At 34.9% G+C, this 15,523-nt stretch overlaps 1 protein-coding gene across 2 annotated transcripts; it reads left to right on the top strand.

Moving 5' to 3' along the window:
• The first annotated feature begins 1,603 nt into the window (after nucleotides 1–1,603).
• On the top strand, nucleotides 1,604–15,068 carry LOC141834150 (1-aminocyclopropane-1-carboxylate synthase 6-like). Of its 2 annotated transcripts, none has more exons than XM_074721606.1 (5): nucleotides 1,604–2,122; nucleotides 2,219–2,350; nucleotides 13,593–13,753; nucleotides 13,829–14,590; nucleotides 14,761–15,068. In XM_074721606.1, the coding sequence occupies exons 1-5, from the start codon at nucleotides 1,742–1,744 to the stop codon at nucleotides 14,780–14,782; spliced, it is 1,458 nt and encodes a 485-aa protein (XP_074577707.1). In that variant the 5' UTR covers nucleotides 1,604–1,741; the 3' UTR covers nucleotides 14,783–15,068. The 2 variants fall into 2 exon arrangements, with proteins under 2 accessions (XP_074577707.1, XP_074577705.1); XM_074721604.1 differs by having other exon boundaries at nucleotides 13,829–14,661.
• The last annotated feature ends 455 nt before the right edge of the window (nucleotides 15,069–15,523 follow it).

The raw sequence follows: 15,523 nt of genomic DNA, 5'->3' as shown, positions 1-15,523 counted from the left end.
CATGTGATGCCGGGACCAGCTCATGAGGTAGGCACCTAAGCTTGGGCATGGATCATGAGGTCAGTGCTTCTATGCTTATCATGAGAGGACGGGATTTATTCCTCGTTGATCTGCTTGTTGTAGCCTGTGGTGATTTCTCAAGGAGGTTTGCCTACGATCTGTGCGGGTCTTATGACGCTTAAAGTGAATTGGGTTATGAGCACTGAGGTTCCGAGGGGTTTGGTTGGTATTGTAAGTCTAACGTTGATCTACTAAAGAGGCTGGTCAAGGGGTTCCATAAATGATCGAGCTTAGTCATGAGGTCGGATATGAGGAGGTACATTATTATTGAGGAATGGCCATCCATATAACGAAGGACTCATCTTGTATACCCAAGTGTATGATGTCCCCTCGATGAGGTTACCGTTCCGCTGGATTATAAGATACGTGTGTCAATAGGGGAGGGAGCCCGGACATTCTGCGTGAGGTTTGCACATACTGGGCTAAGGGAGGAGCTCGTTTCCTAGGGAGGTTGATCTTTCCTACCTTCCTCTTGGCATCGAGAAAATATTACCCCGTGTCTACTTCGGGGTTTTCGTTCTTCCTCTACGCCGCGTGTTTCTACGTCCCCAGGGGTTATTTGAGCCGGATCAGGAGTCCTAAAAATCTAGTGGTGGTGTTGGTTAGTGAGTATCATTATTCTATATTTTATAATAAGTTTGTGATAAATGTTATCAAGTTTTTCTAAATTTAAAAAATTATCGTTCTCAATTTATATTATTAAATTTAGATTTGAGGGGATAGATATATTAAGAAGACTTCTAAGAGTACATTAGATTTGAAGTGATTCAGAGTTCTCTATATTTATTAGTCAGTTTCATCCAATTAGTCGATGAACCTATACCATTTGAAAATTTTAAAAGTTTAATTTTTTCGAACCAAAGGAGTTTAAAAAAAAAATGATAATCCCAGTCAGCCCCATTGACTATCTCTGGAGGTGATCGGCCCGATCCCATGAAAATTTTTCACCGGCCACTAGGGTAAATCGGGAAGTGCACGCAGCAGCCAACCTAGACGTCCAGCATCCTTTGATTGCGCTCCCCATTTGGAGGAAAATTCCTGTAAATACGCAGTAATTGGGGATCGAACCGTAGGTGCCTGGGTGACAACCTGGATGTCCTACCGTGGTACCTTGTCCCGGGGACAAAACTTGTAATAGCCAAGGTAACCAAAGGAGTTTCAAAAAAAAAATGATAATCCCAGTAGCCACATCTCTGGGGGTGGTCGGCCCGGTCCCAACCAAAGGAGTTTCAAGAATCCATTGATGATGTGTTAATTAATGAGTATCATTGTCCCAAATCTTAATATATTTATACATTCGAATTTGATGACGTAAATTTAGATATTGAATTTTTGAATAGTAGAATAAAAATTTAATAGATATAATGGGAATACTATATATTTTTGGAATTATAAAATTAGGGGATAATACTGCAATTTTCTCACACTATGATATATATAATTTAAGAATTTTTAAATTTTTTAATAAAAATACAAAAATTGACTCTCTCTATCCGACCTCGCCAGCACAGGCAGCGGCAGATATTCGCCTAATTATCTCAGTCAAATCGTATAGCCCTGCGACGGCCACCTCTCCTCCACTCGATGGCTTCCCTTCGGCACCGCCTCTGGCCGATAACCTCCTGCTCCGTTCCTCTCCGAGGATAAAAGCGTATATCCGTCTTCAACTCGGACCGCTGCCATGCGCCTCATAGTCCCTCTCCAGGCGGTAGTCCAGGGGAGGGGTGGCCTCGTTCTTGGTTCCCTCATCCCCTGCGCCCTCTTCTATTTCCTCCAGTTCTACCTTCGCCGCCACCGTCCCTCCTCATCCTCCTCGCCTCCTCCCTCCTCCTCCTCAGAATCCAACCTCCCGGAGCTCACCTCCATGCATCGCTCGTTCTCGAGGAACCTCCTCTCCCCCCGTGGATCCGCCGGACCCTCCCGCATCTCCTCTCGCGGCGCCGCCCTCGCCAGGGGCGACGATAATCCCTATTATGTCGGATTGAAGAGGTGCGCCGAGGATCCCTATGATGCCTCATCCAATCCTGATGGCTTCGTGCAGCTCGGCCTGGCTGAGAACCGGGTACGAGATATCTCTTCTTATTTTTATCTTTCAAATAGCGTTTTCCTTTTTTGGTTTCGGACGATTATTTTTACTTTTTGTTTCTTTGCGTCTTAGTTGTCGCTGGATTTGATCCGTGATTGGTTGGTGAGTAATTGGAAGGACTCGTTGTTGTTGGAGGAGCAAGAATTGAGTGTCAGGGGGTTGGCGACGTATCAGCCGCATGATGGATTGATGGAATTGAAGATGGTGAGTGATATTCCTTTCTTTTTTCTGTCTGTATTCATTGAAAGGCTTTAAAATCTCAATGGGCGTGCTTTAGTCTGCATGACCTTTGGTTGCCTGTATTGATTTCCCGAGATTCTTGAATTAAATGGTAAATTAAATATGGATTGGCTATGGTGAATTATATAGCTTGTTTGAAATTCTTCTCATGTCTCGGAATGATTTCATTCCTTCAGGAACTTTCAACATGATATTGCTTCAACTTCTTTTCCCTTGTTTTTTATATGTGAAGATTAGTTTGAGACAGTGATTCATCAAAATTTTCAGATTTTTCTTTAGCATTTTTGTTTTTAAAAAACAAAAGTGTTTCAAGAATCATAATTGCCTATTGTTTAAACATATATGGAAAGAATTTTGAACTGTTGGAGTTGAAACGGTTCATTGTTCTTTTAATTAATCATTGTTGTAAGATTTCATTCACAGGATTTTATAATTTATTGCATTCAAAATTTAATTTGTTGCTCCTTAAGGGATAATTAGCTCATGATAAGGAAGTTCACATGTGATGGTGTCGGTATTATCTCATTATCCCAGCTTAATTTGTGTCGATAATGTCCAAGCAGGCAGGCATATTCTAGAGATTTCTATCTCAAGTTTAATTTTGGTCATTTTTCTTTATTAAAACCATATCTTTGTGCCAAGATATCACTGAGAAAAGTAAAAGGTATGAATTATCTAATTTAGTCCCTTAAGGAAACCATATATCTTAATCAACTGATTGATGTAGATCAGTAAAAAAAATATAATTTTATTTATTAGGAAAAACATGAAATTTGTTGCCCAGGATACTTAAGAGCAGAGCTGTTTATGTTTTTGGATCTCATGGTGTCAGATGAGAGAATGAAAACACTAATGAAGGTTTGGAAGCTATTCAATTGTTTACCCAACACACTGATTCAAAATTCGTGTAGATTGATATAAAAGTTGTACATACTGCTGTTAGGAATTCACTAAGTTTTCTTGATGTTTCAACAAGACATTATCTGAGACAAGATATTTATGTGGGGCAAAATATTACTATTTTACATAATGTATCAAAATTGTGTAGTAAAATCTGCTAGAGTTAGTAAGAAATGGTCTTTTTATATTTTCTCCTAATGAATCTTTATTTCAAGCTGACATGTATAAGCCTATGCATAGGCAGTGAGTGTTTCTTTTGTTGTATATGCATAAATGCAATATCGTGTTGCTTCACTCTTTGATTAGTTGAGATAGACCAACTTAATCCCAGCATCACAAGGAGTAGACTATAGGTTAAGTGGATGACTTATCCACTTCATGTCCAATTTTGATGTAAACATCAAGGGTCAACAAAAACAAAAGAGAATATATTACTTTGGAAAAGAGGCAATAAATGGAAATAATTTATTGGATTGTTACATTTTTAATATCCTTGCTGTGAGATTTGGTTGTGAAACTTGAGAGCTATTGAGCTATTCCAACCATGAGAGAGTAAAGCGTATGTTGATTACGAGTTGATCATTTATTATTATTACTGATGATTATCAAAATTTTCGCCTCATTTGTCTTTGTGTTTTCTTGAGTAAGATGTAGGATCAATGGTGCAACTAAAGAGGGGTGAATGGCTAGAAACTTGAAAATTAAAACGATTTGACACTTTATAAAATACAAGGCTCAAGCTCAAATACAGTGACAAATAATACTAGTATGATTTTTAATGTGGTTTAGACTTCCACTTCTAGTTCATGGCCTACTTTCTGGATGGGTTGCTTGAAAATTTCACTAAAATTGTTCTCCTTCAAGAGATGGAGAAACCTAGTACAAAAGCTTTTGTTTTTACACGTGCGAAAGTAAAACTTGTAACAAAAATAACACCTTTGCAAGAGATTAGGTTTTAAAAAGAGTATTAAAAGATAATAAAAACAGCAAGAGTATGAGAATCTTAAGCAGTAGAATTGTCATTGTAGTTTTCAAATTAAGTGGATTAACTTCATGCAGTTGTTTTGTTTAAATCCAATTGACTTAATCTTCTCTAGTTGAGTAAAGCACTGATCATGGAAGCCTTATTTATAAATAACTATTCTTAAGTTGAATCAATATTTATTTAGTCAACTTAAATCCACATTAATTAACTTGAACCCTATCAGTCGACTTTACTTATTCATAAATAGCTACTCTTAAGTCGACTCAATATTTATTCAGTTGACTTACGACTTTATTGTATAAGATCACAAACTTGTTTGTCAACGGATAACATTTCTAATTGACTTAAACTAGGGTCAAGTGACTCATATTTATCTCAGCAACTTAATTGACTAATACTTTCCCATCCAAGTTAATTCACATAAAGAGCAACCTGTTTTAAGCAGTCAACTACATTATATACTTAAATCATTGCAGTCCACTTAATTCTCTTTTAGTCAACTTAGGCTGAAATAGGACGCTTTTGTTTGTCAATAGAACATCTACAGTTGACTATCAAGTCGATTCAACTGTTCATTCAACTAAATTTGCTCGAGGATCTTGATATAACCTAATATCAAGCTCGATTATCAACTATAATGCAAAACATTTATTCCTTAGTCGAATACATGCCTAACTAAACCTCTACACAGGAAACATTATAGTAGCTTGTAATCTCTCAAGATTCACTTCTCTTTACCTGCCAAGAGACCTTACCTCTAGAATTTCATCTTGTAAGAGATGTTGCTTTTGAGTCTTCATCTGTTTGCCTAGAAGCCGTGCTTCCGAGTCTTTCTCAACAACACCTGTTGCGCTCTTGGTCAACCTTGACCTTTTGTGTATCATGCCAACACATGTTGGCCCCCTCCATCTACCAAACCTATTGATCTTCTACCAAGCATGTTGAACCTTTTTATATAGCAAAAGCTCTTGTATTTTTTAAATCCATGTACTAAACACATGTTCAATCATTATGAAATTTGTAGTTACTCATCAATTTTTGCACCTGTGCACATATGATAAAGATATTAGAATAACAAGATAAGCCTATTTTTTTAACCCTTTATCAACCACATCAAACAAAATTGGTTGGATTTGATTACCTAGCGCATGATTACCAAAAAAAGCTACAAAAACTTAGGTTTTAATAGTATTTAATGTTTAGATAAGGTGCAAACTAATTTTTGGTATACATTTTGTTTTTAATTTATGAATTTAGCTAATCTTAAATAGTAACTTAATAATATATGCTTATGCACTATGATAATCATGTTGCATGTTACTTGTATACATTTTTAAAGCGTAGAAAGGATATCATTTGCATCCATGCTCATTTCTTCTTGCCAAATCTTGGCAAATAGAAACTTTTTTCTTGGTTGCTAGCTTGAGACAACAATCCTTAAGTGAAGCGAGGGACCTTCATCACCTAAGCTACCTTTATATGCAAAGGGTGCTTTGGGAGGTCTTCCAAAGCAACCAATCACATCAATGCTCATATGGGATGCAAATAGGCAAGGGTTCTTGCATTCTTACATGCAAATGTGGGTTCAATAACTAGTCCATGATTATGAATTCCATTAGGTTAGAAAATTGGAATTTAGGAACACTAAAATCTAGTAGTAGTAGGTGTGATGATCATGAGAACATTAAATATAATATGCTTATAGCAAAAATAGGTTAGTCAAAAGGCTATAGAAATTGGTCATACATGTTTTAAATTTGATATATTACAGAAAAAGAGTAGAAATTAAGTGGGTGCCATACAATATAATCATTATATGGACACAATTATAAAATAAGATAATCAGAGATAAAGTTATTTTTATAATAGTTGATGTTATAGAAAAAGAAATATTAAATATTAAAAGTGTCGATTCCTAAGATTGAGTTACTACCTTAGAATAGAAATATGTTAAAATCACAGATTAAGTAGATCCTATGATTAATTAAAATATTTTAGAACTATATCTGACAATTATAAAGATTTTGTTTGAAGAGCATTGCCTCAACAGCACCTCAGCCAACAAATACATGTTGTTATGAGGATTCGAACTTGAAATCTTAAGCAACACATGTCTCCATATTTACCACTTGGGATAAAGCACTTTTGAGCAGTTATATCGAAAATTAGATACAAAAGGAGAAAAAGACATTTATAAAATAGCTAAAGTGAGAGAGAGGAAGACAAAAGATATTAGCCAAATAAGATGTATTAAAGATGAATGCAATAGGGTAATAGTAAATGATGGAGAAATAAAAGAGCGGTGGAAGAGGTATTTTCATCAACTTTTTAATGAAGGTGTAGGTGATCAACTTAACTTAGGTAATTTAAGCAGGTCAAATGAGTATAGAAATTTAAATTTTTACCGTAGAATTCAAATTTCAGAAGTAGAACAAGCTTTAAACGGAATGAAAAATGGAAAAGCCGTTGGGCCAGATGATATCCCGATAGAGGTATGGAAGTGCCTAGGGAAACAAGGTATTGAATGGCTTACAAAATTATTTAACATGATATTGAAAACAAAGAAAATGCCAGATCAATGGAGAGTAAGTACTCTAATTCCCTTATATAAGAATAAGGGGGACGTACGAAATTGTGCAAATTATAGGGGCATTAAATTAATGAGTCATACCATGAAACTTTGGGAAAAAGTAATAGAAAAACGATTAAGGAAAGAGACTATGGTCACCGAAAATCAATTTGGGTTTATGCCTGGTAGGTCGACAATAGAAGCTATACATCTTCTCAGGCAACTAATTGAAAAGTATCGTGGGCAAAAGCAAGATCTACATATGATATTTGTTGATTTAGAAAAAGCTTATGATAGAGTCCCAAGGGAAATTATATGGAGAATTCTAGAAAAGAGGGGTGTTAGCGTAGTATATATTGACCTAATTAAGGATATGTATGAGGAAGTAACGACTAGAGTGAAGACTTCAGGCGGATTAACTGAAGCATTTCCAATAAAGATAGGGTTACATCAAGGGTCAGCTCTAAGTCCTTATCTTTTTACACTAATCATGGATGAACTTACTGGACACATTCAAGATACCGTACCATGGTGCATGTTGTTTGCAGATGATATTGTATTGGTAGATGAGACACGTGAGGGAGTAAATGTTAAATTAGAATCTTGGCGTGAAACACTAGAAGAGAAAGGTTTTAGGCTTAGTAGAGTAAAGACAGAATATATGGAATTTAAGTTTAGCAATATTGAACGTAATGAGACAAGTATTAAAATAGGAGATGATGAGTTGTCTGGAACTGAGAGTTTTAAATATTTAGGATCATTTTTGCAAGCCGATGGAGGGATTGAGAGAGATGTCTTACATAGAATACAAACAGGATGGTTGAAGTGGAGGAGAGCATCAGGTGTTTTATGTGATCGTAAAGTGCCTCTAAAACTTAAAGGAAAGTTCTATAAAACGGCAATTAGACCTGCCATGTTATATGGCGCTGAATGTTGGGCTATGACTCGAGCACATGAGCAAAAGATGAGAGTTGCGGAGATGAGGATGTTAAGATGGATGTGTGGACATACGAAGATGGACAGAATAAGAAATGAGAGCATTAGAGAGAAAGTTGGAGTTGCATCTATTGAGGGAAAACTCCGTGAGACACGTTTAAGGTGGTACGGACATGTACTTAGACGACCGATAAATGCTCCAGTTAGGCGGTGTGAAACTATGACAAATACGCATATCAAACGAGGGCGAGATAGACCAAAAAAGACTTGGTTAGCAACAATAAAACAAGATAAAATTTATTTAAATATAAATGATGATATAATAGGAGATAAAGCTCAATGGCGTAAAAGGATCCATATAGCCGACCCCACTTAGTGGGATAAGGCTTGGTTGTTGTTGTATCTGACAATTATAATTTATTGTATAGATTAACTTTTAATATGTTATATTACTATGAACATGTTAAACACTATCATATAGTAAATATTTGAAAATTAAGATATAATTCTTAAAGTGTTCTAACTTTATATGCCAAGTAACAACTTCCATCGGATGAATGATAACTGTAAATTGAATTGTAATGATAATAGTAAAAAAAGTTTAGGCGTTAAAATCTTCTCAAATGATATGACACGAAAAGATTATTTATAGCATATGTCAATATTCAAAATGTCTAATTGAACGTAAATAGATTCTATCTGTCATGATTATTTAAACAAAAAACGTATGTAGGAAGGAGGTTAAGCAAGCGTAGGATCAGATTAGCCCATTTCATGTCTTACTATGGTTTGGATTGCTCAAGTCACGGTAAGATTTAAGTTCAGATTACAACATTAACTACCATGTGAAACATGATTAAATGATTGAATTAGAAAGTACTTTCATGAGAACCTTGATAAAGTTATTCGTGGTATACCCATGTTTGATAAGCCTATTTTATTTACATATTTATTAATTAAAGGAAAAAAACTTTGTTTCAAATTTGAATAGAGCTACGTGGTAGAATTTTACGAATAATAATGAAAGCGTATTCAAAGATGAAGCAAGAATTTTGGAATGAAGGGTTTTATAATATGGAGGCATGGACTTTACTAGTAAATAAGATAAACAAATAAGACAAAATCGATACTTGAGATTAAAAGTAGTGGAATATATAGAAAAAGTTAGTGATGCGTGGAAGAGCAAAGACCTATTAGATTAAAGAAATGTCTTGAAGGTTGGTGAAAGAATCAAGAGAACATGAATAGGTATAAAGTAGAAAAAAAATTGTGCAAAAGAAGGAAAATTAGGGAAGGAAAATGTACAAATTTATGGAATATTAGATGTTGAAGGATGAAAATATGAAGGATTTTATTGATGCAAAATCAATAAAAGAAAGACTAATTAATTTTTACCTATTATCCAATGCGCATACTTTAAATAATCTAGTATTAAAAACCAATAAAAATGAAAAATGGAGAGGAGCTTTTAGAGGCTTCTATGGTTGTATTGTGCTATTTAGGCTAAAACGGAAAATTATGTAAACCACTATAGTTTTGTCGTGCCATATTGTTGGATCGCAATGATAGTTAGGTGAACGTCAGCGTTAGAGAGGAGGGGGTGAATAGCATGCCTGCAATTAAATTTAATATCTTCTCTTGTTGTGGTCCTAGCAATGTCATAAAATAGTAGTGGAAAAACATAATTAGAATAAGCACGTATTACAACATACTGACACAAGCAATTTAACGTGGTTTGGTAGGTCTTAGGCTCTTAGTCCACTCAATTAGGCTTCCAATCGATTGTTCATTGCCAATCAATAGATTGTAAAATGAAAACAAACTAACTAGAAGTTTCTTGGTCGATTGCTTCAATCAACTACCCTCAGTCGATTAGTAATTTGATTTTACCCATCTAATGGCCAAGTTCGCCTAAATTGAGATTTACTCGTGCCCGAGTACATTTTCACTCAACTTGTTGCTACCTTCTACCATGAAACCTTCTCCAAGCAAGCTTCTCGTTCATTGGATGCATTGAGCTCTTTGGCTTCCTTAACGTGTCATCTTTTTCGCTCCGCTTATGTAGTGCACCTCCAACAATCTTCTATCAAACTTCTTATCTTTGGATGCACCAAGCACTTGGCTCTTTTTCTAGGCCATCCTTCTCACTCCACTTACATATTCTATTTCTCACAACACAAAAGCAAGGCTTAACAATCCTTTGTTAAAACATCAAAATCCGTAGTCGCACCAAACCACTTGGGCAATCTCTTCCACTTTTATATCCAGTCTGTTTAAGTGCATATATACATATTATGTCTCCCCTTCATCCACTCTTCTAGTCTTCCTTTTTAAAAAGTTTAGGTCCCAATTTAACCTACATCAAAAATGAAATTTTCAACCTTTGCCAACATCAAAAATGAATTTTTCAAAATTTCACAAGGATTAACCTATGATCAGATACTTCTGCCTACTAATCGATTGTTGCCTTGTTTGAGTTGACTTCTATCATTTTAGCCGACTCATAAAATATGAATTTTTGAACACAACTTTTCTATATGCCATGTTTTCGTAGAAAAATATATTTCCTTGAAAAATCCAATTATTTTTTTGAAATTTGACTATGTTACATGAAACTAAAATGCTAAGTGAACCAAAAACATATTTTGATTTCATTTTAACTATGGTTGACCACCTAGGGTTCTAAATGCTAAGATCAGATTTTGTTTTTAACTTAAAACAAGTTAGTGTCGATTGTGTTTACTAGGTATTTTCTAGGAATCACATTTTTTTAAAACCTTTCTAATTGTCGTTTGTCCCCTTGGAGCTTGTAATCTAAATTATAGTTAAGTCTTTTCCTTACTATGAATTTCCCTTTGACTACATATTTGCATATTCAAATTGTTTGTACCTTAAGGGTTTCTACTTGTTCCCTGAATCCTAACTTTGCAGCCTTTAATTTTTTAAAATCATTTCTAGTGCATGAATTTTACAATTTGGATTCACGTGAATCTAGACCATTCTTCATGTCTAGATATTTACTTCTAATCTTACACAATAATTTAGTAGGTTTATAAATTTTTTTTGAAGGTTAGCTTTTGACCATTTTCTCCCTTTCTACTTTCAATTTCGGGTGTTGGCCCTTCGTGTAACCTTCGTCACTTTACCATTTTCTTGCCCTTCTTTCTTCCTCACTAGTTTCTTTACCTCTTGCCTATCAATATTAGAATGCTTTAAAAAATTTCTCATTTTTCTACTTGATAGGCTTAAGGAAGAGTCTAATTGAAGTTCCGCATGATCCTTCTTTTTTGCTGCTAGGGTATATCTCTTGTAAATTTATTCTCTATTTGCTTTTCCTACAACTCTAGAGTTATTCCATGGTTGTGAACAAATCCTCTAAATTACTCACCTTAAGATTTGTAAGATGCATCAAGCATAGATACCTAATGATGTTTTGGGAAAAGCATTTATAACACTCCTTAATATGTCTCGATGAATCACTCTCGAAACTTCTGTAAATGCCAAAGGTGGAAAAATCTCTTACGATTTCTTCAAGAATAGCTCTGGAGCTTTATAACACAATTCTAGAGTTTTACAAATGTGGTTTAAAATAATGTAATCAATCTACTTGTCTTTGTGGCCTTTGAACACCCTCTTTAAAGCCTCCTCCATGCAATAGAATCTTGACATGGTCTTCTTGACATGACATCTATCAGTCAACTAATATTTCACTGCCATGTGATTGATATAACTGATTCTTGAGGTTCACAATCAATGAATGTGACAACTACTTCATCAAGGGTTCATGGTTCATGACAATTAACCATTCGATTGATTTACCATGATCGAATCCCGTAGCTCATGACCGATTTCCTTGATTCTTCGGATAACACCTGCATCATAAACAATCAGTCGGTTGACTTATAGAAACATGGTACATAATGTTCCTTAGTTGACTGCACCAATTGGCTAGGCTTCCAATCAGTTTCTCATAGGTAATTAGTTTGGCTATACAAATAGTAACAAACTCACAGTAAGTTTCTTGGCCAATTGCTTCAATCGTCTACCCTAGTCAATTGGTAATTTGATGTCAACCTATCTAATAGCTGAGTCTTCCTAAGTTTAGATCTACCCATGCCCGAGTACATTTTCAACTTTCAGCTCACTAGCAATTGCCTTCCACCTCGAGACCCTCTTTCATCAAGTTTCTCATTTCTTAGATGTACCAAACTCTCAGGCTCCCTTCCTGTTCTGCCTTTCTCTCTTTCGTGAAGTTTCTCATCTCTTGGATACGTTGAACTCATCAACTTCTTTATCGTGCCATCCTTTTCGCTTCATTTGCGTACTTTGCTTACCATGCACAACTGCCTCCGATACTTCTCGTCCTATGGTCGTTTGGGTGTCCCATACCATCTTCTCCAATCTTCCATAGATTTTGAACCATTAGACACTCCATGTGTGATGCACAAAATCAAAAACATAGTCTAACTTAAACCTTTTGTCTAAACATCTAAATCCCCACATCTCCATACCATCTTCTCCAATCTTCCATAGATTTTGAACCATCAGACACTCCATGTGTGATGCACAAAACCAAAAACAAAGTCTAACTTAAACCACTCCATCAGGCACTCCGGTAGTAAGATAAATGCCTAGTTATTAGGAAAATAAACTAGAACATGTTCTTTTACTCAGAGGAGTTAGGTGTAACTCAAATGTATAATAAAATGGAAGAAAATATGATCAAATGATATAGACATGTTCTAATGGCGACAAATGTATTTCATAGGTAGATAAATTGAATCAATTAAAGTTAATGTAGTAAAAATAATCGAATCAAGGAGTACAGAATAAATAAAAATAAATTAGTTAATGCAGTAAAGATATTGATTTAAGTAATTTTAATATTACTAATGATATGGCCTTAAGTAGAGTTGAAAGGAGAGAAAAGATTCATGTATTGGATGCTTACATGGCTAGATTATGATGATGTCAAAAGAAAATTACTTAAACTCCAGAGTCCAGAATGCTAAATGATCTTTAATATTTGTTGCTTACTTTTCTCATTCCATTTATAGTTGGACAACAATTGGCCATTCCATTTATTGTTGGACAACAATTGGGAGAAGAATGATTAAAGTCATTGCTATGCTACTTGGACTTGGATATGAGTATCCAACATGACTTTGGATCAAGAGTATCCAACATGAAAATCACTTTTTCTACAATTGTTTGCATAGGTTCTATAAGGGTGTTAGTGTTTGATTCCTTGTGTTGGTGGCTGTCTTGGGTGTCCAATATGTGTATGGAGGGGTTAGAAGATTAAAGTCTTGAAGTTATATTATATGATTGTGACTTCATTTGGTTGAATTATTATAAGTTGTATACCTTGAAAAGGTCAGCAATTTTTTTTTTAAATTATTTTTATTCTTTGGAAAACCTTTCTGCTAGTTAGCAGTTTGTAATAGAATAACAAAAAATGCAAGATAGTTAATTCCTTGCCATATTGCTTTGCTTCAGTTATTAAAAAACCATGAATGCAAACTTCAATGTTTACCATGTTGCTTGTCTTTCAAAGGGGATTAGTAAGTTCTTGTTCTAATTCTCTATTTATTTAAAAATGTTAAAAAAATCTGGATATTATTGGTGATATATAGAGTTTGATGGCGGGATATGATCCATATTGCCAAAGCAGAAATAGTTGAAACATAACTGTTATTGATGTACTACAATCAACTTTAATTTTATAGATAATGATTTCCTTTATTGGTTAGCTTAATGGCGGCTACTCCTTTTTGTTGGAAATAAACTGCTTTATAATCTTCTTTATTAAACAGGCTGTTGCCGAATTTATGGGTCAAATCATGCAAGGGTCAATTTCCTTCAATCCATCACAATTGGTTTTAACTGCTGGTGCCACTCCTGCAGTTGAGATATTAAGCTTCTGTCTTGCTGATGCTGGAAATGCATTTCTTGTTCCATCTCCTTATTACCCAGGGTAATTTTATTTCGTTATTCAGATTAATCATTTTCTGTCAATATAATAGAGAAAATTACATAGAATCTGATGCAGGTGGGATAGAGATATTAAATGGCGGACTGGGATAGAGCTTATTCCTGTTCCATGCAGAAGCACTGATAATTTTAATATAAGCATTCCTGCTCTTGAACGAGCATACAACCAAGCAAAAAAGCGAGTGAAAGTCCGTGCAGTTATTGTTTCTAATCCCAACAATCCAGTTGGTAATCTAATAGACCAGGAAACACTGATTGGACTTCTAGACTTTGTCACAGAGAAAAACATACATCTCATTTCTGATGAAATATTTGCTGGATCGACATATGGAAATGACCAGTTTGTAAGTGTGGCTGAGATTCTTGATGTAGAAAACTTTGACAAGAGCAGGGTTCATATAATCTATGGACTGTCAAAAGACCTTTCCATTCCAGGATTTAGAATTGGAGTTATCTATTCTTACAATGAAAATGTGCTGGCTGCTGCTTCTAAGCTAGCACGGTTCTCATCCATTTCTGCTCCTACGCAATGGTTGCTTGTGTCAATGCTTTCAGATACAAGGTTCATTTCAGAATATCTTGCCATAAACAGAGAACGACTACGGAACATGCAAGCTTTATTTCTGGATGGGCTGAAAGAGTTGGGTATCAAGTGTGCTAGTAGCAGTGGAGGGTTGTATTGTTGGGCAGACATGAGCAAACTTATTGGGTCTTATAGTGAGAAAGGCGAGCTTAAACTGTGGGATAGACTGCTAAATGTTGCAAAGGTTAATGCAACCCCTGGTTCAACATGCCACTGTATTGAACCTGGATGGTTTAGGTGGTGTTTCACTACATTGGAAAAGTCGGATATTCCTTTAGTAATGGAAAGGATTCGAACAGTCATCCAAAGCAATTAAATGACCTGTTATTCTTTTGTTCTTAAGAATATTCAACTCTAGCCTTGCATGTTCTGCTTCTTAACTAATAAGAGGATTTCACTTTTTTTAGGAGTAGACTGGAAAATTTTTGAAAAGAAGGTGCCTGCTAGAAATCAGCCATGAATATCAACACCAGCTTGGAATCACAACAATGAACTCAGATATGAACGGAAGAACAAGAAGAATGTCTACTAGACTATCAGAGTTCTTTGTTAAATGATACCAGGGGCGCATCTTCGTGGTATGGCATGACATGCTGATTCTTAATCAATGGTTTGGCGTCTTCGGTTTGTGTTCGATTCACTGTTTTAGTCCCAAGGATGACAGTTGATTCGTTATGTAGGCTATGGGGAATACATGCGTTTTTAGTCCTTTCTAGATTTGTCAAAACATCAAATCTAATTAAAGAAAATATGACAAGTAGCCTGAGTGGAACAACACCTGCACCATGTCAGACACCTCTGGAGAGGGAAAATTTGTAAAATGAGTCAAATAATAACATGAATTTAATCGATTAAAAAAGTTAAATAAATCATAAACTTTATTACATTTTAAAAGTTTTAAAATAAGTTTTCATTTAAATCTTTAATTTTAATATATATAAATTATTAATTTCATTTTACTTATTTATCAGTAATTAAAGTTAATAATTATCTTTTAATGTATCCATCTTTTGTCAAATTTAATATTCTTTTAATTATTCTCTTTAAGTCATGACCATATAACATTGATAAATTTAATAAATCCACAAAACTAAATTATTGAAACTAACTTTTCATAGTGTAATAGCTTTTGACGTGTAGGGTAAGAAGATTGGTGGGATGAAAAATTTA

Source organism: Curcuma longa, chromosome 8 (assembly GCF_044706935.1).
Source record: "Curcuma longa cultivar G26 ecotype Majalengka, Jawa Barat chromosome 8, ITB_CL_G26_1.1, whole genome shotgun sequence".
Classification (NCBI taxonomy): Eukaryota; Viridiplantae; Streptophyta; class Magnoliopsida; order Zingiberales; family Zingiberaceae; genus Curcuma; species Curcuma longa.
This window is presented reverse-complemented; position numbering and strand designations above follow the sequence as displayed.